Source organism: Mobula birostris, chromosome 1, assembly GCF_030028105.1.
Source record: "Mobula birostris isolate sMobBir1 chromosome 1, sMobBir1.hap1, whole genome shotgun sequence".
Lineage (NCBI taxonomy): Eukaryota > Metazoa > Chordata > Chondrichthyes > Myliobatiformes > Myliobatidae > Mobula > Mobula birostris.
The window spans coordinates 160,861,860-160,885,816 of NC_092370.1; the positions used below are offsets into that span (position 1 = coordinate 160,861,860).

At 39.3% G+C, this 23,957-nt stretch overlaps 1 protein-coding gene across 10 annotated transcripts in view; it reads right to left on the minus strand.

Moving 5' to 3' along the window:
* Positions 1-23,957, minus strand: part of mgaa (MAX dimerization protein MGA a) — a 100,537-nt gene that overhangs the window by 20,399 nt on the left and 56,181 nt on the right. For 7 of the 10 annotated variants that reach the window (XM_072265146.1, XM_072265153.1, XM_072265110.1 and 4 more), the window contains 6 exons: positions 22,015-22,146; positions 18,505-18,583; positions 17,068-17,705; positions 16,114-16,369; positions 13,289-13,771; positions 10,235-10,531 (listed from right to left, as the gene is read on the minus strand). In XM_072265146.1, the coding sequence (XP_072121247.1) occupies positions 10,235-10,531; positions 13,289-13,771; positions 16,114-16,369; positions 17,068-17,705; positions 18,505-18,583; positions 22,015-22,146 (1,885 nt within the window). The remainder of the gene's footprint in view (positions 1-10,234; positions 10,532-13,288; positions 13,772-16,113; positions 16,370-17,067; positions 17,706-18,504; positions 18,584-22,014; positions 22,147-23,957) is intronic. The other 3 variants (XM_072265168.1, XM_072265176.1, XM_072265159.1) reach the window with 3 other exon arrangements.

The following is a 23,957-nucleotide window of genomic DNA, read 5'->3' on the forward strand; positions in this document are numbered from 1 at the left end:
AATAAAATGTAATATTAAATTTATTAATTAAGAGTCTATATAAAATACCTAATAATAATGAGTTATTCCTTAACTTACAGGTCAGGAAGTTATGTTGCAGCTTTATAAAACTCTGGTTAGGCTGCTTCTGCAGTATCACATACAAATCTAGACACCCCATTACATGAAGGATGTCGAGGCTTTGGAGAGGGTGCAGAGGAGATTTAACAGGATTGTGCCTGGCTTAGAGGACATGTTCTATAACAAGAGGTATAACTTAGTTTGCTTTTCTCAGGAGCTGAGGGGAGATCTGATAGGGGTGTACAAGATTAGGAGAGGAATAGGTAAGAGTAGACAGACAGTATCATCATCCCAGGGTTGAAATGTCTAATACCAGAGGACATTCATTTAAGACGAGAGGGGGTAATGTCAAAGGAGATGTGAGAGGCAATTTATTTTTTTTAAAAGAGTGGAGAGTGCCTGGGGTGGTGGAAAAGGCAGATACATTAGGGACTTTTAATTTTAAGAGACATTTAGATAAGCACATGAATGTGAGGAACATGGAGGGATATGGAGATGTGTAGGCATAAGGGATTAGTTTAGTTGGCTCTGATTACTAATTTATTTGGTTCGGCACAACATTGCGTACCAAAGAGCTGGTTCCATATTATTACATATACAATCCTGAGATTTATTTTCTTGTGGACATACTCAATAAATCCATAATGGAATAATAAGCATAATAGAATCAATGAAAGACCGCACCAACTTGGGCATTCAACCAGTGTGCAAGAACAAAAATAAAAAGAAATAATAATAATAATATTAATAGTAATAATTAAATTACTATTTATTTAAAAGAGGAAATTGAAAGACTTTGGAACATGAACAAGGTATAATTATTCCGATAGTAATATTGTCATCCCAAATGCACTACACAATAGCATTCAACAATTCGCGCTACACAGTAATACCTATGTAAAACTTCAGAAAGCCACAATACTAAACACCACTAGAATAGTCTGAAACTTCCTAGCAATTGAGAAATGAGTGTCCTTGGTTATGCCGCACTTCAGGCTTTACCAGCTTAAGCTGAGAAAATAAACAGTAATCATAATAATAATAAAAAAAAAGGGACGGTGCACTAGCCAAGGACTGAAACCAGAGGTGGCCAGTAGCAAAAGCAACAACAGCAGCAGCAGCACAAATGGGATGAGGTAGCAGCACCAACTTCTGGAAACAGGAGGCAGAGTCTGGAGAACACTTCAGACGAAGAGCCGCTCAGCTGCATGAACAAGGAGGACAGGTGAGGAGCCAGAACTCCGTGTTGAGATCTGTGTGACAGGTCTGGGATGCTGGGCCTTAAAGTGCGGGGAGAGGACATCCATTGGTGTAAAATCAACTGCACCCAGAAACAAATCCAGGTATGTCTGTACCCAGATTGGGAAGTGCTCTGGTCAGCATCTGTTCTCCACTGTAGGGGTGGCTGAAACCAAAACCTGCCTGTAGGTATAATAAGCAATATCCTTTTGCTTTAGAAAAGGAGTGATGTCGATGGAATAGAGTGATAAAGCAACTGTCAGGGGATCGCCAGGGCACAGCTGGAGCTAACACTGAACATGAGAGTAAGTGAATTGTGAGTGGTACACTGCTAAATAGGCGGACGGGCACCAGGAAACCTGAAAAGGATACAGGCAACATTCAAAGTAGCCTGCCAACATCACAGGCTGTGACTGTTGCAAGAGGGAGCAGTCCACTTACAACTGAGAGCACTCCAGTCATTAAGACAAACATAAAATGGTCATTAGAAGCAAGCACATTCATAATGCGTGTGTATTATCAAGTAACTGAACTTGAGGCCGACATGACAGCATACAGGGACAAACTTCATTAACAGTTTATAGTGCAACACCCCTTCATGCAAGTAACTGCACAACAAATAGCAGATCAACATAGAATAATGAATAAATAAGCAATAAATATTGAGAACATAAAATGAAGTGTCCTTGAAAGTGAGTCCATAGATTGTGGAACCAGTTCAGTGTTGAGGTGAGTGAAATTATCGCCTTTGGTTCAAGAGCCTGATGGTTGAGGGAAAATAACTGTTCCTGAACCTGGTGGTATGACTCATGAGGCTTCCTGGCGGCAGCAGCGAGAAGACAGCATGGCTTGGGTAGTGGGGGTCCCTGATGGTGGATGGTACTTTCCTGTGATAACGCTTCATGTGGCTGTGCTCAGCCGTGGGGAGGGCTTTAACCGTGATGGACTAGGCCGTATCTACTACTGTTTGCTGGCGCATAGGTGTTTCCATGCCAGACTGTGATGCAATCTGTCAATATACTCCCTACCACACATCTGTAAAAGTTTATCGAAGTTTTAGATGTCATGCTCAATCTTCTCAGACTCCTAAGAAAGTAGAGGTGATGCTGTGCTTTCTTCGGAATTGCACTTACATGCTGGGCCCAGGACAGATCTGTTGAAATGCTAACACTGAGCAATTTAAAGTTGCTCTCTCCAGCTCTGATCCTCTGGTGGGGACTGTCTCAAGGAACTCTGGATTCCTCCTCCTGAAGTTAATAATCAGCTCCTTGCTCTTGCTAACATAGAGTAAGCGATTGTCGTTGCAGCACCACTCAACTGGATCTTCAATCTCTCTCCTATATGCAGATTCGTCACCACCCTTGATTCGGTCGTCAATGATGTCATCAACAAACTTGAATATAGCATTGGAACTGTGCTTAGCCACAAATTCATAAGTTTCAAGTCTTATGGTGCTCCTGTACTGATGAAGATTGTGGTGGTGATCTTGTTGCCAATCTGAACTGACTAGGGTCTGCAAGTAAGGAAATAGAGGATCCAATTGCACAAGGAGGTATTGAGGCCAAGGTCTTGAAGTTTATTGATTAGTTTTGAGGGAATGATAGCACTGAAAGTCAAATTGTAGTTAATAAAGTACATCTTGATGTATGCATCTTTGCTATCCAGATGTTTCAGGGTTCAATGATGAGCCAATGAGATGTCATCTACTATGGACCTACTGCTCCAGTTGAAAATTGGAGCAGATCCAAGTCGGTTCTCAGGCAAGAGTTGATATGCTTCATCACCAACCTCCAAAACACTTTATTACTGTGGATGCAAGTGTTGCTGAACAACAGTCATTGAGGCAGGTTGCTTTTAGGCGAATGAGTACTTTAGACTGCTGAAGCAAGAGGATAAAGACCTCAGTGAACACTCCAGCCCGTTGATTAGCACAGGTCTTTAACTTGGCCAGGTACCCCATCTGGGCCAGATGCTTTGTGTGGGATCACCCTCCTGCACATAGGCTTCAGAGACTGAAATCACAGGTTCATCGGGGGATGAGGAAGCTTGTGATGGTTCCTCTATATTTTGACGGTCAAAGTGAACATAGAAGGCATTAAGTTCAACTGAAAGTGAAGCCTGCTTGTTGCCTATGTCGCTTGATTTTACTTTGAGAGGTGATAGCATTCAAGCCCTGACACAACTGTCAAGCATCCTTCGTTGATTCAAGTTTAGTCTGGAATTACTACATTGCCTGTGAGATGGTTTCTTTAGATCATACCTAGACCTCATAACTTTTTTGGTCACTGGACTTGAATGCCTCTGACCTGACCCTCAGCAGATTGCAGATCTCAAAGTTCAGTCAAGGTTTCTGGTTGGGAAAGACACTGAATTATTTATCTCACCTACAACTATTTTAATAAAATCTGTGACAACCATGGTACACTCATTCAGATCCATAGAGGAGTCCTTGAACATGGCCCAGTTCACTGATTCTTAACAACCCTATAGTCGCTCCTCCTTTTGTTGCCCTAATCTCTGGAGCTTTGCCCCTGCCTATGTGCCTGTGTGTGAATGACAGCCAAGTGATCACACTTTCAGTGGTTTCGTGTGGTGCTACAGGTAATATGCTGATGGTAATTGGGCAGGATTTCTTCAAACATCCTGGTTGAAGTCACCAACTAAGACTTGAAATGCATCAGGATGGACTGTTTCACGTCTGGAGATGGCATCAAGCAGTATCTCAAACACTTGATTATAGTCGGCTGCTGATGGTATCTAAACTACTGTCAGGATTCTGAAGAACTCCCTAGATAATATTTATTGTGTGCCCAAGGGCCTGTTCATGTTCTCTGATGTTAAGAAAATGTGTAAAGAATATGATGGTGAGGGAGATGGTGCATCATATGTACAAATTGTGGTTGGTGAATAGTAGTCAAATTACCAGTAACTGTAGCTACAATAGGTGTCTATACCTCAATAAACATGGTTTAGATCACTGAACCAGGTGGGAAAAATACTTTGGGTACCATTCTCTAGATAGACAAATCTTTATTTGAGGAAGGAGTTTGTTTGGTCAGTACTTAGGGAAAGGATAATCCATATTTTCTTACAACATTTGGCCCACCTCACAAAGAAATACCATCAATCCCATTCTCCACTTATTTCTTAACAACTATTCCCTCTCACGTGCCTGTCGATTCTCCTATCACTCGTCTACAATAGGGGTAATTTACAGTCGCTAGCACAACCTTGGATGAAGGAGCAAACTGATAACATTCAGGCAAAATCCTTGTGCTTACAAGAACACACAAAATCTGAAAGTCAGGATTGAGCCTAAGCCAATGGAGCTAGCGGCAACAAAACCTACTGTGTCACTGCAATCCTTTTCATCTCTCTCCCCTTTGAATTACATTCCAACAGTCTGTAATTTGGATTTTTTTTGTACTTTCTCATGGTATTGAGTTTATGGCAGCCCTCAAAGATTTTATTCCCGTGTATTTTCCTGTAATCTATATCCTTTCACAAGGCCATCAGTTCCATCCAGTTTCTCCAATCTCACACCTAATCCAAGGGCAGTTATAGTAGACAAATAATCCAGCAACCAGTTAGTGAAAAATCAGATGAAAACTATAATTGATTTAAGACTGGATCTGAAAATGCTGGAAACACCCATGCCAGATAGCATCTAGTCAAAGAGAAAAATAATTAAGTTTCAGCTTCCTTCTTTAAAAAAATTCTGACAAAAGGTCTTAGATCTGAAATTTTAGATGTTTCTTTCCATAGATGCTGCCTGATATGCTGAGTATTTCCAGCACTTTGTTTTGTGTTAACCTAGCAATGAGTCTACCGAAAGTCTATGGCCTAGAGAGGTGGAAGAGCTCGAGACCTGGTGCCAGGCAAATTGCCTCTTCCTCATTGTCAACAAGTCAAAGGATATGGATATCAACTTCATGAGAACTCACACCACTCAAACCCTTCTTTACATCAGCAACAAAACAATGGAAACTGTAGCAGCTTCAAACTCCTGGGTGTGCACATCTTGTAGAACCTCTCATGGTCCCAGAACACTTACTACACAATCAAGAAACCTCACCAATGCCTCTACTTTCTGAGGAGGTTGAAGAGAGCTAGATAGTGAACATCATTACTCACAACTTTCCACAGCTGTGAAGTAGAGAGTATCCTAACATGCATTATCATTGTATGGTACGGAAGCTGCATTGTGGCGGACAAGGAGGAGGAAAATGAGATGAAGAGTCCTTGGAAGTGAGTCCATAGGTTGTGGGAACATTTAGTCAAATCTGCCCAACACATCACCAGCACCAGTCTACTTACCATCAAGGACATAAATACAGAAAGATGCCGAAAAAACACCAGAAATATCAGGAAAGATCCAACCCACTCTGCTCAGGGACTGCTTGCCCCACTCTATAAAGTAGGAGGCTACATAGCATCCACACCAGGACCACCAGACTCAAAACAGTTACTTTCCCTAAGCAGTAAGGCCAATCAACTCCTTCACCCACTAAGCCACCCACCACACCCCATATCACCTCTACTTTATCATTTCCTGTCAGACTCTCCTTCTGTACAGACGCTCCTGTGGCTAGCATCACTTTATGGACGTACATGAGAAAACTTATATACACAGATTCATAGTATTTATATTTAGTGTGTTTTTAAATTATTGCATGCTTTATCTTTTTTTTTGTACTTTATCAGATCCAGAGTAACAATTATTTCATTTTCCTTAACACTTGTGTACTGGAAATGACAGTAAACAATTTTGACCACGTCTTTGGGATGTGGGAAGAAACCGAAGCAACCAAGGTGATCCAATATGTCCACATGGAGAAAATGTGACACCATACAAATAGCAGCAGAGGTCAGAACTGAACCCAAGTCACCAAACCAATGAGGCAGCAGCATTTTCTGCTGCGGCTCTGTGCAGCCCCTGTATCAAGCAGGTATGGGAATCACATGGTGCTTGCTTGTTACTTCTATGGGATCAGCAAGTTCAAAATGGAAGTCTGGAAGCAAGGAGGGACTGAGAGCTCGTGAGAATGGATTGAGGTCCCAGAAGAAAGAGGAGAGACATACTGATGGGTGGTGAGGAGGTGGCATGAGGGAGTGTGGAGAGGCACATCCATGCGAGTCGAGAGCCGGAATGGAAAAGGATAAACACATGTGCCCCATGAATGAAGTCGAGAGTATGGTGAATTAAAGTGACAGTTCCAATGAGTGGAGAACAGGAATCTGGTGTGGGGAGACACAGACCTGGTGAATGGAGAATGAGAGTTTGTAGGCAGAGGCACACATTTGTGAATGAAATGCAGAAGGCTGGGAGGGCAGTCTCGGAAAGCAAGGAATCTGATGTGTGATGTCACAGACAAGGAAGACAAACGATTGGTCTCAAATGTGAGCTAAATTTTAGTTAATGAAGAGTACTTAAATGTTTAAAAGATAAATTCAATTGAATAAACTATGGCATATATAATTAAAATAACAAAACTAATTAAATTAAGATCAAACTCCAAAGTTCAAAGTTCAAAGTAAATTTATTATCGAAGTACATATACGTCACCATATACAACCCTGAGATTCATTTTCTTGTGGGTATGCTCAATAAATCCATAAAAGAACAACAACTATGATAGAATCAATGAAGTACTGCATCAACTGGGGCATTCAACCAGTATGCAAAAGACAACAAATTGTGCAAATACAAAAAGAAACAGTAAGAATAAATATTGAGAACATGAGATGAAGAGACCTTTGAAGTGAGTCCATAGGCTGTGGGAACATTTCAGTGATAGGGCAAGTGAAGTTATTCCCTCAGGTTCAAGATCCTGATGGTTGAGGGGTAATAATTGTTCCTGAAACTGGTGGTCTGAGTCCTGAGGCTCCTGCATCTTCTTCCTGATGGCAGCAGCAAGAGAGCATGACCTGGGTGGTAGGGGTCTCTGATGATGGCTGCTGCTTTTCAGTGATAACGCTCCATGTAGATGTGCTCAGTGGTGGGAGGACTTTACCCGTGATGTGGCCGTATCCACTACTTTTTGTAGGACTTTCCTTTCAGGAGCATTGGTGTTTCCACAGCAGGCTGTGATGCAGCCAGTCAACATACTGTCCATCACACATCTACAGAAAATCACTAAACTAATCATTAAATTAATGCAACATGGGAGAACAAGCCATGTGTTGCTGCTGCAACATGTGGGACTTTGTGAACACTTTTGTCCAAGGTGGCTATATTGACAATTTGTGTATGTGGCTCAGGAAATTTGGCACTGTGTTGAGGAACTGGCACCCAAGTTGCACAAAGCCAAAGAATGAGGAAGGGAGAAAAATTTGCATGCCCCACTTGCTTCAAGGAGCATCACACCCCTTAGATTAAAGGCTTTGGAATCAATACATAGTCTTGGGCAAGTAAGGAAGTCATGGGGATCTAAGAGTTAACATTCCAAGACCTTAGTGCCTGTATTTGCACAAGTCTGAACCTTATGCAGTGTGTGTGGATACTGCAAGAGGGACAAGCAAACTGACATCAGCATTGTGACAGTGGAAGCCATTCATGTTAGGAGTTAAAAGCAATGTAGATGCAGTGGATGGCTGTTTAATTAGGGGTTAGTAGGTTTAGTTGTCTAGCAGGGCCAATGGAGGAGGGAGGGATCCAAAGGTTTAGTTGTCTACCAGGTGCTAAGACTTTGTTGCTTACGAGGGCCAAGGAAAAGAGAGGGAGAATCCAACTGTCATGATCAATGATGTTACCAATTACATAGGTAGGATTAAAAAAATCAACTACTGATAAAAGTTCAAACAATTAGGGGCTAAAATAAAAGGAAAAACAGAAGCTCCAACTTCTGGATTATTATCTGAGAGATATGTAAATTGACCAAGGTTAGGGTTAATTATAGGATCAGGGAAATGAATGTAGATCAGGGATTGGCGTAGTAGAGGCAAGTTTCCATTTGAGAAATGCTGGCACCAGCATTAAGAAAGGAGAGAGTACTCTGCTGTGGCAGACTATGCCTGAAATATGCTGGGAGCAGAGTTCTGGCAAATCAAGTAACTAAATCAAGGGAGTCAGATTGGACTTTATGTAAGGATGTTGGACGCAGGGGCAAGGGCCTTCCCATGGAGGGAAATCTAGAATGCCAGAGATTATCAAAAGGAAGCAGATCCAAAAAAATATGAAATAAGAGTAAACAGATTGTGTAAGGAAGGAAAAGGACAGCATTAACAAATAGGGCTCAATAAGAACACATGACAATGAAGTTCCAAGCACAAAATTAGAATGCTAGGAGAATAAGAGTGCTGCATTTAAGTATGCAAAGTATTTGTAACAAAGTGGACAAATTAACAACACAATTAAGTATAAATGTACACAATGTTATTGCCATTATAAAGACCTGGCTGCAGAGTAACCAAAGATGAGAGTTAAGTACTCAGGGTATTTGATAATTAGGAAGGACAGGTAAAATGAAAAAGAGATGGAATGGCTTTGTAGTGAATTATCAAGCCAGTATAATAGGGGAAAGGATTTTAGTTCAGAAAATGAAGATGTGCAATCAGTCTGGAACATAGTTGTCTACCGGCCTCCAGGCAGTAGCAGGGGAAGAGTATCCGCAATAAAACTCAATTCTTGAGGTGTGCACATGATGTTATTTTGGACCTGTATGTTGAGCAGCCAATCTGGGAACAGACTATCCAATACAGACTATTAATGAACCTTTCCTTGTTGCAGAACCTTGTACTAAGGGAGCCATTAAGGAAGAATGACAATAAGAGATAGCAATTTTTAATAAGATGAGAAGTGAGGCAAATTCAATCCGAAACTAGGGTCCCAAATCAAGACAAAGGAAACTATGATGGAATGAAGCACAAGTAATGGATTGGATTGCTTAAAATGCATCTCAGTGGACAAGCAATGTCCACTGCATTCAATGAAGGAATACAGGAAGGACCTAATACATCTCTGTCTGGCATAAAAATACCTGCTGCTTTCTGCATCCAGGTTAAACTGCTTTTTCATGCATGGTTCCAAACTGGAAAATATCATTTGAGCACAAGGTAAAGGATTCAATTGCCATGACCAAAGTAGAAGCAAACATTGGTACTAATGAGGGAGTATGATAACCTAGGGACTAAGTTACTAAGCTTGAACTCAATTCTCTGCTGAGGTGCCTAATTTCAGTAACTGCAATATGCAACTAGTACCATGATGTATACAGTATCCAGGTCAAATCCCCTTGCTTAGTTAAAGGGAATAAAAAAAAAACTACCTTCAAACCTCATCTCTGATAAGAATTTCATCATGCATTTGAAAATCTTCGTCAGCTGGAGAATCAAGAAACAGGGAGAACGATCTTAGGTGGGGCATTAGACAGTGAGGAAAGGGGAAGCTCCTTAATACAGAGGACTGTAAATGTTTAGAACTCTCAGTAAGGACTGAGTGTTGAATAAAACCATAGGTCGGAAAGTGAAAGTTAGCATGAAGATTATCTACGATCACAGTGAGAAGCAGAGAAAAAAAAAATCTTTTGAGGGGATCATGAAACTCCTAGGCCACACACATCCTCAGCGTAGTGATACTTTTATCTGAATGATCAGCACATGGCTTCTTCAAGAATCTAGTCATTTCTCTTAACGGAAAGGTGTGATCAAAATTAGCAACATTGATCAGAATATTAAAGCAAGTATCAATAAGCAAGTTAAATGTTTAAAATACAGTCAAATTTGACAACAAAATTCTCCTCAAATTTACAGTTTAATCTGAGTACATATTTAATTACCAGGTTTATGAAGTGATGGGAGTTTGCATTCTTCTCCTATTACTTCAAGATTTTGCTCACTCAAAAAAACCCCAAAATACATGAATAATGGGGGAAAAAGATGAACAAAGCCAATAATTTTCTGAAAATCTTTTGTGAGATTCAAAGGCAGAACTCACCTGGATTCCGTACAGCAAGTGTGATCATTTGGTGGAGATTTGGTTGACTTACTGTACCAGAATTTGCCAAAGGTACAAGTTGGATAATCTGGCCATTTGGGTGTTGGAAGAGTTTCCCAACTGGATATCTGAGGGGCTGCAGTATCACCTTCTGCCCAGGTGTGAGCTGCAGGTTCTGGACAGGCCGGACAGGAAGGCCAGACTGCACTGGTAACGAAATGAGCTGCGATCCTTCAGTTTTTGTAGCTTTAGGCAAATCAGGGGTAGAGTTGGACGTTTCAGGATGTTTAGATAACCCTGTCATAAGAAAATGCAATATAAATGCATCAAGTACTGTGACTCACTAATTGCTAGTCTGCTTGGTTAAAATAATATCTTTTAATCCTAAAGAAGAATATTAAACTCCACAACAAAACTTCTCGATTGCATGCGAAATGGAAATCAGATTGGGGGTAAGGTACCAGGGAGTCAATGACTCCTGAGGAATCATTACCCTGGCAGTCTTAGAGCAGAAAGAAATGCCTGAAGAACTGGAAAACAAGTAGTAGTTGCCAAATCCTTCACCATAAGGAGAGCCAACTGTCAGTGAAGACTGCTGGCAAACATGGAGCAAGATATCTAAATCACCACCCTGTGCCAACCTGAGAAATACATTCATTGCAGATCATTGGAATATTGAGGAGGTCAAAAAACCAATGATGCTCCCAGCTAAATTTCATTATTTGGAGTTTGGGAGCATGGTGGATATGAATGGAAGAGCAATGAATAATGAATAAATAAACTGACTAATGCTCCAGGATTATACCTAATTGTCAGCATCCACAGTCTTCTTCCTAACAAAAACATGAGAAACAGAAGTATGAATAGGATACTTGGCATTCACTTTCAATAAGCTGATAACTTTTGTCTCAGTGTCACTTTCTTGTGCTAATTCCATTTTCCTCAAATCACTTCTCTGAATATCTATCACTTTACTGAAAATGCTCAGTGACTGAACCTCCAGAGCCCATATTCATGGAGAATTCTAGAGAAATTGTCTTTTCTCTGTCACAAAGAGAATAAAGCCCCTTCATTCGCTAACATAAATACAGAATGGAAACAGGTCATTTGGCTCAGTGAGTCTGTGCTGACTGTCAACCAATATTTTACACTGATCCTCTAATGATCCCAGTTTGTAGTCTTCCCACATTCTCATCTACTCCACCCCCAAACACACTAGAGGTAATTTACACTGTTCAATTAAACTATCAACCTGTTTGTCTTTCGGATACCAAAGAAAACTGGAGCATCTAGAGGAAACCCATGCAGTCAAAGGATGAACAGGCAAACCCAAAGTAGAAGGCACACAAGGTCAGGATTGAACCCTGGTCTCTGTCTCTGCAAGGCAGCAGCTCTTCTACAACTTGAAAGAATATGTACCTTTCAGAAAGATGTTTCTTCTTGTTCTATACTCAGACAATATAGGCTTAAACAGCTTAACCTCTCTCCTTGTGACAAATCTAACATGCCAGGAATTAAATCTCTAACAGTATTAAAGATTATAAATGCTCACAGTTCAGGCTTTTTAAACTAGTGAACTAGCAATTGGTGGCACCAACTCCATTAATGACCCACAAGCATATTTTGACAGTTCTCCATTTATAAAGAATAAGAAGGATAGGAAGAAAAGTATGAAATGGACAGAAGTTATTGAGAGGAAGCACCAAATAAAGGTGCAACAATACTATAAAATTAAACAACAACAGTGCTTTGGGAATCCATCCTGAGACTTCTACTGTTTTAGTTGAATAGTAAACAATTTAGAATAAGGACAGAGATAAAGTTCACTTTGATACAAGAAGCTGATGATAGTCCATGTCTATCAGTTTTAAAAGGATAGTGTTCATATACAGAAAGGATAAATAAACAAGATATAATTTCAGAGGTTGTTCAATCTGTTGACTGAAATGAACATTAAACTTCTAGGTGTTTAAAATTTTTCTTAAATGAGTGAGTGAAGACTATGCATAGTGAATAGAAAATGACAGAAAGTTGACCATCTTGCAAAAATTATCTTCTCCAGTCTCACATCAAAGAAGCATTGTAAAAAAAACTAGAGTGTTAAAAGCAGCATTATGTAACTTAAAATGTGATATATGATAGCGAGTGATAAATGAGGTAGTTGGGGCATGACTATAAATAAAACCATGATTTAGTGCAGCAACAGGCTCATCGGCCCAAATGGTCCATGCTAACCAAGAATCTTACCTAAGCTAGTCACAGTTGCCCACATTTGTCCCATATCCCTCCAAACCTTCCCCATGTTCTTGACCTGGTAGTTTCTTTAAATTGCTGTTGATGTATCTGCCACAACCACTTCTGCTGGCAGCTCATTCTATATACTGACAACTTTCTGGGTGAAAAGGTTGCCTCTCACGTTCCCATTAAATCTCAACCTCTCACCATAAACTTATAGCATTTGTTCTTGGTTCCTCAACGCAGAGGAAAAAGACCCGAGTGCCTTCAGCCGTTTTGCCTCTCATAATTCTATACACTTCTAAGATCATCCCTCATTTTCCTATGCTGCAATGAAAAAGGTCTCAACTGCTCAACCTCTCTCCATAACTCAGTCCCTGAAGTCCCAGCAACATCCCCATAAATCTCCTCTGCACTATTTACAGCTTAAAGGCATCTTTTCTATAGCAAGATGGCCAAAACAGAGTGCAATATTCCATGACAGGGCTGATTACTGTCTTTTACAACTACAGCATAATATCCCAACTTCTATTCTCAATACCTTGACTTAAGGTCAGTATTCCAAAGGCCTCCTTCACCAGCTTGTCTACCTACGATGCCACTTTCAGGGAATCTCAAGGTCTTCCATAAAAATGAAGATGTGAGTATTTTTTTAATGCATTTTCATCACAAGTTAAAAATTATCACCGTGGAAGGTGGTGCATTCCTTTTCAGCACTGTATTGATCAGATGCACCCAGTAGTATACAGCCCTATTTTTAAACAAACTCTGATTCAAATTTCATAACCTTATATCCATGTTGCTCAAATCAGAGCTTACCTGGAGAGTTGTTTGCCATTGACAGAATCGTTGTTGTTGAGGTAGAAGTACTGGGGAGAATCAATTTTGTTAATGTTTGTGTTGTTCTCACTCCTAAAACACTTGCAGATATAACAGCAAGAGTAGAACTTTTTGCTGGAGTTTCAACTGTGCTAGCAGTTACAATACTCTCTTCTCCAATTCTTATTGCTTCTGGGATTCCACAGAATTGTGACTCGTCTGCAACTGTAGTCTCAAAGCTCTTAAATAAATGGGATCCAGCATTTGTGCTTACTGTACAAACTGAAGTGCTCTTTTCTGATGTACAAGTTATTAATGGAGGAATACCTGCTGCCGCATTCATGTTGACTCTGCATAATAGAGTACCAAGCTGCTGGTTACTGGACACTGGTTCCAATGAACTGAAACATGATTTCGTTTTCCCTACATCTCCAACTTTATTTATTACAAGATGAGTGTAGTTGTCAGGAGCAGTACAGTTCCCTGTAAGCAGAAAAGATAGACAGAAGAATTCTAAGTATAACCAGGATGTGATCAATTATCCATTTATAAAGCCAAGGTAAATAAATAGAAGGAAATATAATGTCTATTAATTAGTATGATCTTTCAGTGACTCTTTCCAATTATCCCCTTTTCTGATAACATTGCTAAATCTTATTGAGGTATGTATGATGAGTAATAAGAATTTTGATGACAAGAGCTAAAAGTAAGATACAAGCTGCAATAGGTAAAGAACAATGTGGTTTTGTGAAAGACAAAGGGACAAGAAACACGATATTGATGTTAAGGATACTATCAGAACGAGCTATTCAAGTGCAAAAAGATTTGTTTGTTTGTTTTATTGACTACACAAAAGCATTTGATAAGGTGAAGCACAGTAAGTTATTTGAAATATTACAGAAAATTCTTGATCTAGATTCGAAAGACCTCCGCCTAATCAGAAATCTGTACTGGGAACAAACTGCCGCTGTAAGAATAGATGGAGAAGTGAGTCAGTTTACAAAAACCAAGAGAGGTGTTAGACAAGGGTGTGTTTTCTCCCCTGATTTGTTTAATGTGTACAGTGAAACAATATTACAAAAAAATAAGAGACATCTTGGGAATCAAAGTTGGCGGTGAAAACATCAATAATTTCAGATATGCGGATGACACTGTTATTTGCAAGTACGGAGGAAGAACTACAAAACTTTATTGATATAGTTGTTGAAGAAAGTGCAAAAATGGGTCGATCTATCAATTGTAAAAAGACAGAATGTATGGTGATATCCAAAAAGAAAGAGAATCCTATCTGCAGGCTGAAAATACACGGGGAAGACATAAAACAAGTATAGAACTTTTGCTACTTAGGAAGCTGGGTGACATCAGATGGCAGGTGCGACATGGACATCAAAAGAATAATAGGGGTGGCAAAAGACACCTTAACAAGAATGAAGAGTATACTGACCAACACTAAACTAGGCACGACAACCCACCTCAGAGTACTGAAAAGTTACGTTTATCCAGTTTTGTTATATGGATCAGAATGTTGGACAATATCTAGTAACATGAGGAAACAAACTGAAGAAGCAAAGATATGGTTTTTGAGGAGGATGCAAAGAATATCAGGGACAAAACAAGTATCTAATGAGGATGTCATGAACAGAGCAAACACAAAAAGAGAAATAATGTATGAGATCATGAAAAGGCAACCTAACTTCATTGGACATGTGATTAGGAAAGAGGAGCTAGAATGCACGGTAATTATGGGAAAGATTGAAGGGAAGAAAAAAAAGGAAGGCAAAGACAAATAATGATGGAGACAGCAGCCAGAGAACTGGAAGTGAATACCAATGAACTGATCTACTTGACCCGAAACAGGAGTGTGTGGGCCATGGCAGTCAAAACTCAAACTGGGCACGGCACCTGATGATGAAGATGAGTGGCACCATTATTCAGAGATTCAAACATTCATTAACAGACAGTGAAATGGAGACCAGGCAGGAGAATACCTTCTTTGAAATACTCCTTGTAAAGCACAAGAAATGCCCCCCACAGCCCCTCAACAAAACATTCATATTCTTTCCATCAATCATTTCAACTGACCGTTGCCGGCTACAAGCCCAGCTTAAGCCCATCCCGCAAACCCTTAAGTGCCCCCATAGCTTCCTCTTGACTGCCACCTGTTTCAAACCTATTGTCCTGAAAGGCCAAATTTTTCCCTGCAGGTTGCCAGTTTTCATGTTTGGCATGCTATAGCTGGCCATGCCATAGCATCCTGTGAAGTTAACTGGCTTCTGGGCAGAAACAAAGCCAACAAATTGCATCTTGCTAACTGGCTTTCCAGGAAATACTCCAATAAAACACATTCCCCTGTTACATATCTAGTGCAATGCATTTAAGAGAACACTACCTTTTCTCTCTCCGTGGACAAGGCAGAGCTGTACTATACCAACCAAGATCAAAACTAGAAGCCTTATGATCTACACTGTTTAACTCTTCAATGAATCAGAAAGGAAATCACTTCTTGGTATAAAAAATTCAGATGCCACAAATCCAACAAATTCCAAACAAACAACTCCAGCTTTTAATAAGTCCTTGCCATACTTCATCCCAAGAATTTTCTTCCCAACTATGGGTTAAATTAAAGTGTTGGCTAACAAATGAAATCATAGATCATTCCACTACCACTAAATCTTAACAGCTTGGTTGGCATTGAGTTGTTTTCAGTACTCTGAGCCATCTACCACATGTTAACATCTGAAGCAAGAACTGAAGATTATTACTGCTAAGATTTCTTGCTCAAAAATATTTTATTAGTACAAAAAATTTTGCCAAGCTAACCTTACCTTTGGCCTGGTCAAAAGGCACAGCATTACTGGCATCTCTTGAAACTTCACTGGCAGGGTCTGTAGAACAAGTAGTCACGTGTTTTGAGGGTAAATCAGCAGAGATTGATGAGGCAGCCATACTAGAAGTGAACCATCTGACTGGATCAGCTGACTTTACATTCTTTTTGAGGTTAGAAATCACCCAATTCACTGGATGAAGAGCTCCAACCTGTCCTAATGTCAGCTTTGTATCACCACTGGTATTTCTGGTAAACTAATCAAAAGATATAATAGAACACACAAGAAAAACAATCAGAAAACCATCACATATAAATTAATGTCGACAGAACCCTTTTTATACACGAGAGGATTTAACAAGTTAAATATGCCCAGGGTAAGAACCCTCCAACCAGTCAGCACATCTACATGAAACGTTATCGTAGAAAATCAGCATCCATCATTAAATATCCTCACCACCTAGGCTTTTCTCACTGCTGCCATCAGGTAGAAAGTACAGGTACCTCAGGACTTACATCACCAGGTTCAAGGACAGTTACTACCTCTCAATCATCAGGCTCTTGAACAAAAGGGGATAGCTATACTCATTTAAGGACTTTGTTACATTATTTCATGCTCCATATTTATTGCTATTTTCTTATATCTGCATTTGCACAGTTTGTTTACAGATAACAGTTTCTGACGTTTACAGTTACTGTTCTAGAGACTGGCTAAGTAAGCAAGCAGAAAAAGTATCTTAGGGTTGAATGTAGTGACATGTGTACTCTGATAATAAATTTATTTTGAACTTTGAAGTTCTATTTTACTTATTTTTTTACTTTACTTGAATACAAATCAGTTCAATATAACATTCATTACCAACTTCAAGAGCATTAAGATGAAAATAAAATGTTGGTCTTCACAACAATGCTATATCCCATGAAAGAAAACTAAACTGCTCAACCAAGGACATACCTGCATCAAACCATTTTTCCGAGCAGTTGAATCAGAAGCAGTTTTCTGCAGCCTAGCCACTGTCGAGCCTAATTGAATTATGGTTATCTCCTTGCTCCCCAAAATACTGTTGGCAGGTATTCGTAACTTTTCTTTTGGTGCAATTGGTCGTGGGTCAGTCTGCTTCAGTCCAGAAGATTTGGAAGCAGTTTGAACAGATATATTGCAAGCCGAGTTTTTGGCATCCTCCTCTTTATCAGCAGGCTGAGTAATCTTTACTATAGAACTAGAAATGTGGGTACTTCCAGGTGGACCATCTAGACCTTTTCCACGATTTGATGCAATTTCAACAAGGAAATTGCCAATTCGTATTTTCTCCGAAATTCCCTTATTAGCAGTATATCGAGCAAGAACTTCAAGAATATTTGTGCGTTCGGATTCCCAGTTACAATCTGAAATAATCTCAATGAGTTTGGATGTATTTTTTATCTGCGCTGATGATGGTGGCTCTTTTGGATGAAAGCTGGAACTTTCTCCTTGAGGACTGTTACAGGGTAAAGGTGAATCTGTCTTCTCTTTTGTCTTCCATTTGCACATCTGAACACCATTTGGTGATGTTGAGCTGTCCTCCAAATCATCCATTTTCTCAGGGTCTAATTCTAGACAAGACAAAAGTGAATTTATCTGTGGAGAATTGTTCACAAGGCTTGGGGTCTGTATATAAAACACCTTGCAAAATAGTTACCATCTTTATATAAAAGGCTAAGTAATGAAGATGCAAGACAGATGCTGAAATCTGAAGCAACACATCTACTGGTCAAGCAGTATCTAAAGAAGGGATTTTTTTGTTGAAACCCTCATCAACTTGAAATATCACATTTCAAAGAATCAAAGGTTTGACAATGAGAAACTTCTATTTACAGCCATAGTTTCTGTGCTGTGAGATAACTTTGACACTCAAATACTTGTGGATTCTACCTCATCAGTTAAATGACTCATAAAAGGTTTAATGCTGTGTTAGATTCAAGGAAAGACTTGGCCTGTTGCAGTGCTTTACAACACATTATCCCTAATGTCCATCTTCCAAATCACTTAAAGGAAAAGGTACAAGGTACATTGCATTTCAGAGCTTCATTCATAACACAGCAGGGCAGCATACAAGTACAGGCCAAAAAGCACAATGTACCTCTCACTTTTCAACAGTCAAGACCAGTCTAAGGATGTCACTGCTTGCATTGATGGTCTGCAGATCAAAGTGCTGAGAGATTCAATTAGGATGCCAAGATGCAAGTAACTTTGTGGAAAGTCTACTCAACTGATGAGAGTAAACTGGAAGCAAATGTCTAAGCATGCTTACTAAATTGATAAGCCTGTAATGCCAAATGATATGGTACAAACTGCTGACATACAAGATGTGTACCAAAATGGCAGGCAAGTTATTTAAATGAAAATTCTTACCTTTGCTGGATTTACAGTCACTGCAGCACTTTAACTTGCATGCCTCAACTCCCCAATTGTTATTTACTTTACTGTTTCCCTATAAACAGAAAAAGCACTCATAATTATTCTTCAGGAGTTTATTTAGTGACAAGGATTTCTAATCTGTAAACAAAAAGATAAAACTACAAATTTAAACAAGATTCTACCTTGCTATTAACCCAACCTAGTCTAGTTATGCTGAAACCATTTAACTTCCCATAGCATTACTTAAGAACTGCACATCATTTTACAATATAATATTTGTATTTGCATTTACAAATGCTTCAGACAAACCATCAGCCACGGGTCAATAGACACATTCTCAGAAAGTTAATACCTTCAAACCCTATTACAGGGGCCTCAGCAAAAATTCTAGTACATCATCGAATGAGGCCACTATCTTTTGCACATTAAATCTTTTTAATTATCTCTTTAGAAGTGCCCAAATTCTCCCTTGTAACATAGTCAACTAACATCTAAAACAGATTATCAGCCCAACTTTTCAAAGACATTTGTAAAAATTTAGAGGTCAATTAGTTGCACTTCCTCCTTAATTACAAGAAATGCCATTTTTCTTGATTATGAAATGATTGGGAGATCAGTCTCAATGACGATGTTATGACAAGTCTTCGTTTTGTTTTCTTTTTCTGCCTTTGGCAGATAGAATCTAATTATCTCAACGCCTGACCACATATTCTTCTTATCATTTTCATTCTCATTTTTTCTCTCTCTCATTCTGAGAGTTATGTGCTGATGAGAATTAGGGAAGTTAAAATTTTCAAGTACCCAGGCCAACAATTGCTATCACAATGGATGATAATAATGATAATAATAATGATGGCATGTCTAAGAACTGCTGCAACATGAACCAGAGAAACAAGTGATTAAAGGGATGGCAGGGTTAGAGTTTTACTTGGGACTTGAATCTGGATCTTTGGGGAAGAAAAAGATCACTTTTGAAGTCAACATCAGTTTTTGTAGGGCAGAAGTAGATTATTGGTAAACAAAGACCACAACTCTCCTCGATCACGGCTAACTACCTGTTGCAAGATACATCTGACAATTTATCTTTTGTTATTTAACTGATCACAGACCTTAGTTTTGTCCTTTGCTCCTTCTCATTTTCTTAATTCTGATTAAATATCTATCCACAAAAACCATCAACTGCTTCCCTCCACATTTTCTGTTTGAAGTGCATTTTCCTGATTTTAAATCAAAAATATGCACCATTTTACTAAATTTTATTTTATGTTGATCTTGAAGGCAAGACCAACAGACACTGCCTTCTTGAACTGCCACATGCCTTTTGGTGAAGACCTTCCCATGTTTTTGGGCGGACAATGACAGCATTTGAAGATGGCGGCTGAACAACACCTGGGGCTTGGTTGATTTGATTTTTTGTGGGATTAAGTCCAGACAGTGTAAAACCTTTCTTGACTTCTGCTGGCTCAATCAAATGCTCCTTTGCTGTTAGTAACTGTCTGGATTTCAGCTTTTATCCATATTTGAATGTGGGATGGAAGGACAGGTGCCAAGATGTCTTGGCAAATATCAAACTGAACTCTGATGAGCAGGTAATCAGAAAGTAAATGGTTCTTCTCAGCATTGTCAGTGACATGTTCTACCACTTTATAGGTGATTAACATTAGAATGACAAGGCACCACTCATCTGCAGTACATGAGACATGAGCTTTTCCACCCTTCACTGAACAGGGGTACATTTCTGACATCGATGCTCATGCTAGAATGAGAACTTATTGACCCATAAGGTTATAGATTGTAATAGAATGCAGTTCTGTTTCTATTCAAGTTCCTTATGGTTGTCCAATTTTGAATGTTACATACCTCGTGGGTATCTTGTGAGCATGATGTAATTGTCTTGTGATGGTAGGGTGATATAATTTTCCCGCCGGTGTGAGATCACGTGATGACATGTTCCCAACAGGTATATAACAGGAAACCCCTGTTGTCAAGCAGTTTAGTTTGTTGTTTAATTTGTCAGTTACTCTGTTATGCTGCGTATTCGTCTCATGACGCAGTTTTCTTTTAAAGTGGAGTTTTACTTTCTATTGTAAGGTAAAGCCGTTGTGCTGGCAGTTTCGCCAATTGCTGCCAGTTTTGTTTGGGGTATCTTTGATTTACCTTTACAGTCTAGTATTGGAGAGTGAAGACCTTACTGAAGTACAGGAACCCAAAGGATTGAGTAAAGTTGGTGTCGTTCTGTGGTTTCATAAAGGATCGGCCTTATTGAATCTTCATTCAGGAATAGTGGCCTGCATCTGAGATAGCCCCTGCAAGATCAGAAAGGTTTGTGCAGTGTTCACCATCCAGGGAAAAAGGTCAGTTCCTTTAAGCTGTTTTACTTCCTTCGTCGTGAATCCTTTGGACGGGATCAGCAGTAACACCATGTCTTCAAAGAAATCCATTTCCAGAGAAGTCTCTCCTTACTGACTGTACAAATCACTTTGAGACTGTGTTCGAATTTACCACTTTAAGAACTATTCCAGAGTTCCAGTATAGCAGTTAACTTCTGGTTAAGTTAGTCGTTTGAATACTTTTCGCTACTGTTGAGCAGAGTTTAATAAATGTTTATGTTTGTTTATAAAACCTGACTCAATTCTATATTCATTGTTGCTGATGACGTAACATGAGCTAACAGATTTGTTCCAAGCTTCAATATTATTCGGCACATTAGCATAGCAGTTAGCACAACGCTTTACAGTATAGGTAAATGGGGTTCTATTCCCACTCCTGCCAACAAGAATTTTGTACGTTCTCCTTGTGACCTCTACGTGCTCCAGTTTCCTCCCACAGTCCAAAATGTACCGGTTGGTATGTTAATTGGTCATTGTAAGCTGGCCAGTGATTATGCTAGGATTAAGTCGGGGAACTGCTGGTTGGCGTGGCCAAAGGGCCTATACTGCACTGTATCTCAATATGTAAATATCTGATACAATGTAAGGAAGAATGCAAGGTATAGGTGATGGACTAGGGCACACGGCATCAGATGTATTCTGTTATTCAATGAGATAATGGCTTTAGCTCCAGCGTGTACGAAGAGAATACTGAAGATTCACAACCTCAGAAGCAACAGCACCTCATCTGTCTTAAATGTTGTCCCAGAAACTATATATTCTGGCACTGCAATACCAAGCAGGTGAAATACCTTCACAGCACCTATAGTCAAGCTCTTGGAATCTCATAAATTTATACGTTTTTAAAATTCCTCTAAACTTTTATTGCCACATGTAGTAAAATACAGCAAGACCTTTTATTTGTGTGCCATCCCGTCAAATCATGCCATACACAAGTACATTGAGGTAACTAAGAAAAACAGAATGAAGAGTGTTGTATTACAGCTACAGAGAAGATACAGAGCAGGTAACTCAGAAAATGCACCAACCACTTAACTTCTGTTGTCTGGTCATCTTCCCACATGAATCCAGGTAAACTCACAAACAACTAAAAATACTTTATAGCTTACTGTACCTCTTTACAGCATTGTGTAGGACTGCAAGTGCAGGTTAATGATCTTCCAGCATCCTTGCGTTCAAAGACACGAACACGTGCACAGGTCATCATACTCTCAAAATACCAGTACACAAGACCCTTCTCATCAACCTCAAATAAAGATAAAAACAAGACAGACAAAATTAAAGGAAGCTTTCCTGGGCAATGACACATGCAATATTTCAATACGCGTTATTTACATAAACAGTTATCTATTGTGCAACATTTCATGAAGTAGTTTTATATTTTAATAACTGCAAATAACCAAGCAAATTGCTGGAGGTGAGTTACTATATCAGGAAGCCAAAATGTAATAACTTGAGATACAGCGTGGAAAAGATTTTTACAGCCCTTTGAGTCGTGACGCCCTGCAACCCCCAATTTAACCCTAGGCCAATCGCAGGACAGTTTACAATGACCAATTAACCTATCACGTCTTTGGACTGTGGGAGGAAACCGGAGTACCCATAGGAAACCCACAATATCATGGGGAGAACGTACAAACTCCTTACAGGCCGCAGCAGGATTTGAACCCAGGTCACCTGCTCTGTAAAGCGTTGTGCTAACTACTATGCTACCATGCCGCCCTAATGGAATTACATAATAACTATAATCAATGTTTGTTAGTCATGGAATAATGTTGTGGTGTGTACCTTTAAGCAGCAACACTGCTTTGGCCTTCAAAGGGATAAACAAGGTTTTATGCATACTATTTCTAAGAAGCATTTGGAGCTGCTGCAAAGCATCTTACTAAATTCAGACAAAACATTTACTGAAAGGAATCTGATGACCCATATATTTAGATAGCAATATGGGTTCATAAAGCGGAGGCCAATCTGGTGTTCTCTGAGACTTAAAGGCGCAGATGTAATGTACTAGAATTCCAGAACTTTAACATACATACTGCTAAAGATTTGTACTGAAAATGACAAAAACCAGGAATCAGTGCTGGCTAATATATAGAATCCAGTATGATGTCATTAGTCTGGGAGATGGTGATCCATTAGATCTTAAAGAGAACTGCTTTAAAATTTCTTCTGTTAGATATATTGTACAGTAATCTGGAACCAAGAGTCACTTACAGCCTAAATCTTTCATAATACTATTAAATAAAAGGCAGTGAACTGCAGATCCAAAAATGAATACTTGAATATTCTCGGGAATAGAGCAGAAATGTCACAGATGAAATCTACTGCAGTACTAAAATAGATGCATTACAAACCTAAAAGGACATTGTCAGGAGCTGGGGCTGGAAACTACACACAGCTCCTTCTCAGTTTGCTTTATTACTAGTTGTATTTTGTGCAAACTAATCTACAATACTAGAGAACTGTCTTAGGCACCCTAGATTTTTTATATAAATTTTTTTGTTTTTTTTTTGGATTTTGCATTAGTGTGACAGTTAAAAAGAGCAAATTTTAGATTTTCAAACAATCATTTTCCAAAAAACTAAAATGATAGAGAATTTTTTGTATTTTCTTAAAGAAAGTAATATATTAAGTAATATAAACTTCCATTACTTTGCAGGTATATAGGACAATGCATGATTAACCAAAGATAACAAACAGGATGCTAATGATCAATGACATAATAAATTGAATGAACAAAACTGATTAATTGAAACAGAAACAGGTGTAGAAGGAATCAAACTGGCCAAATTACAACCAAACTAAAATATGAGGGTGTGGCAGATGCAACAGTTTAATCTTCAAATCATCAATTCTCATGCCATGGCAAGAGTGAGCATAGCAACTCGAGGTCATCCTGCATCAACGAGATCTCTCCACAGCAGAAATTCTGTGGCAGATAGGAGTTTCAAGATGTGCCATCCAAGCTCTTCTGAAGAAGCACTAAGAAACGGAATAAGTTGAGGACCAGAAATGCAGTGGTCAGCCACGGAAACTGCGCGCAGCAGACGAGAA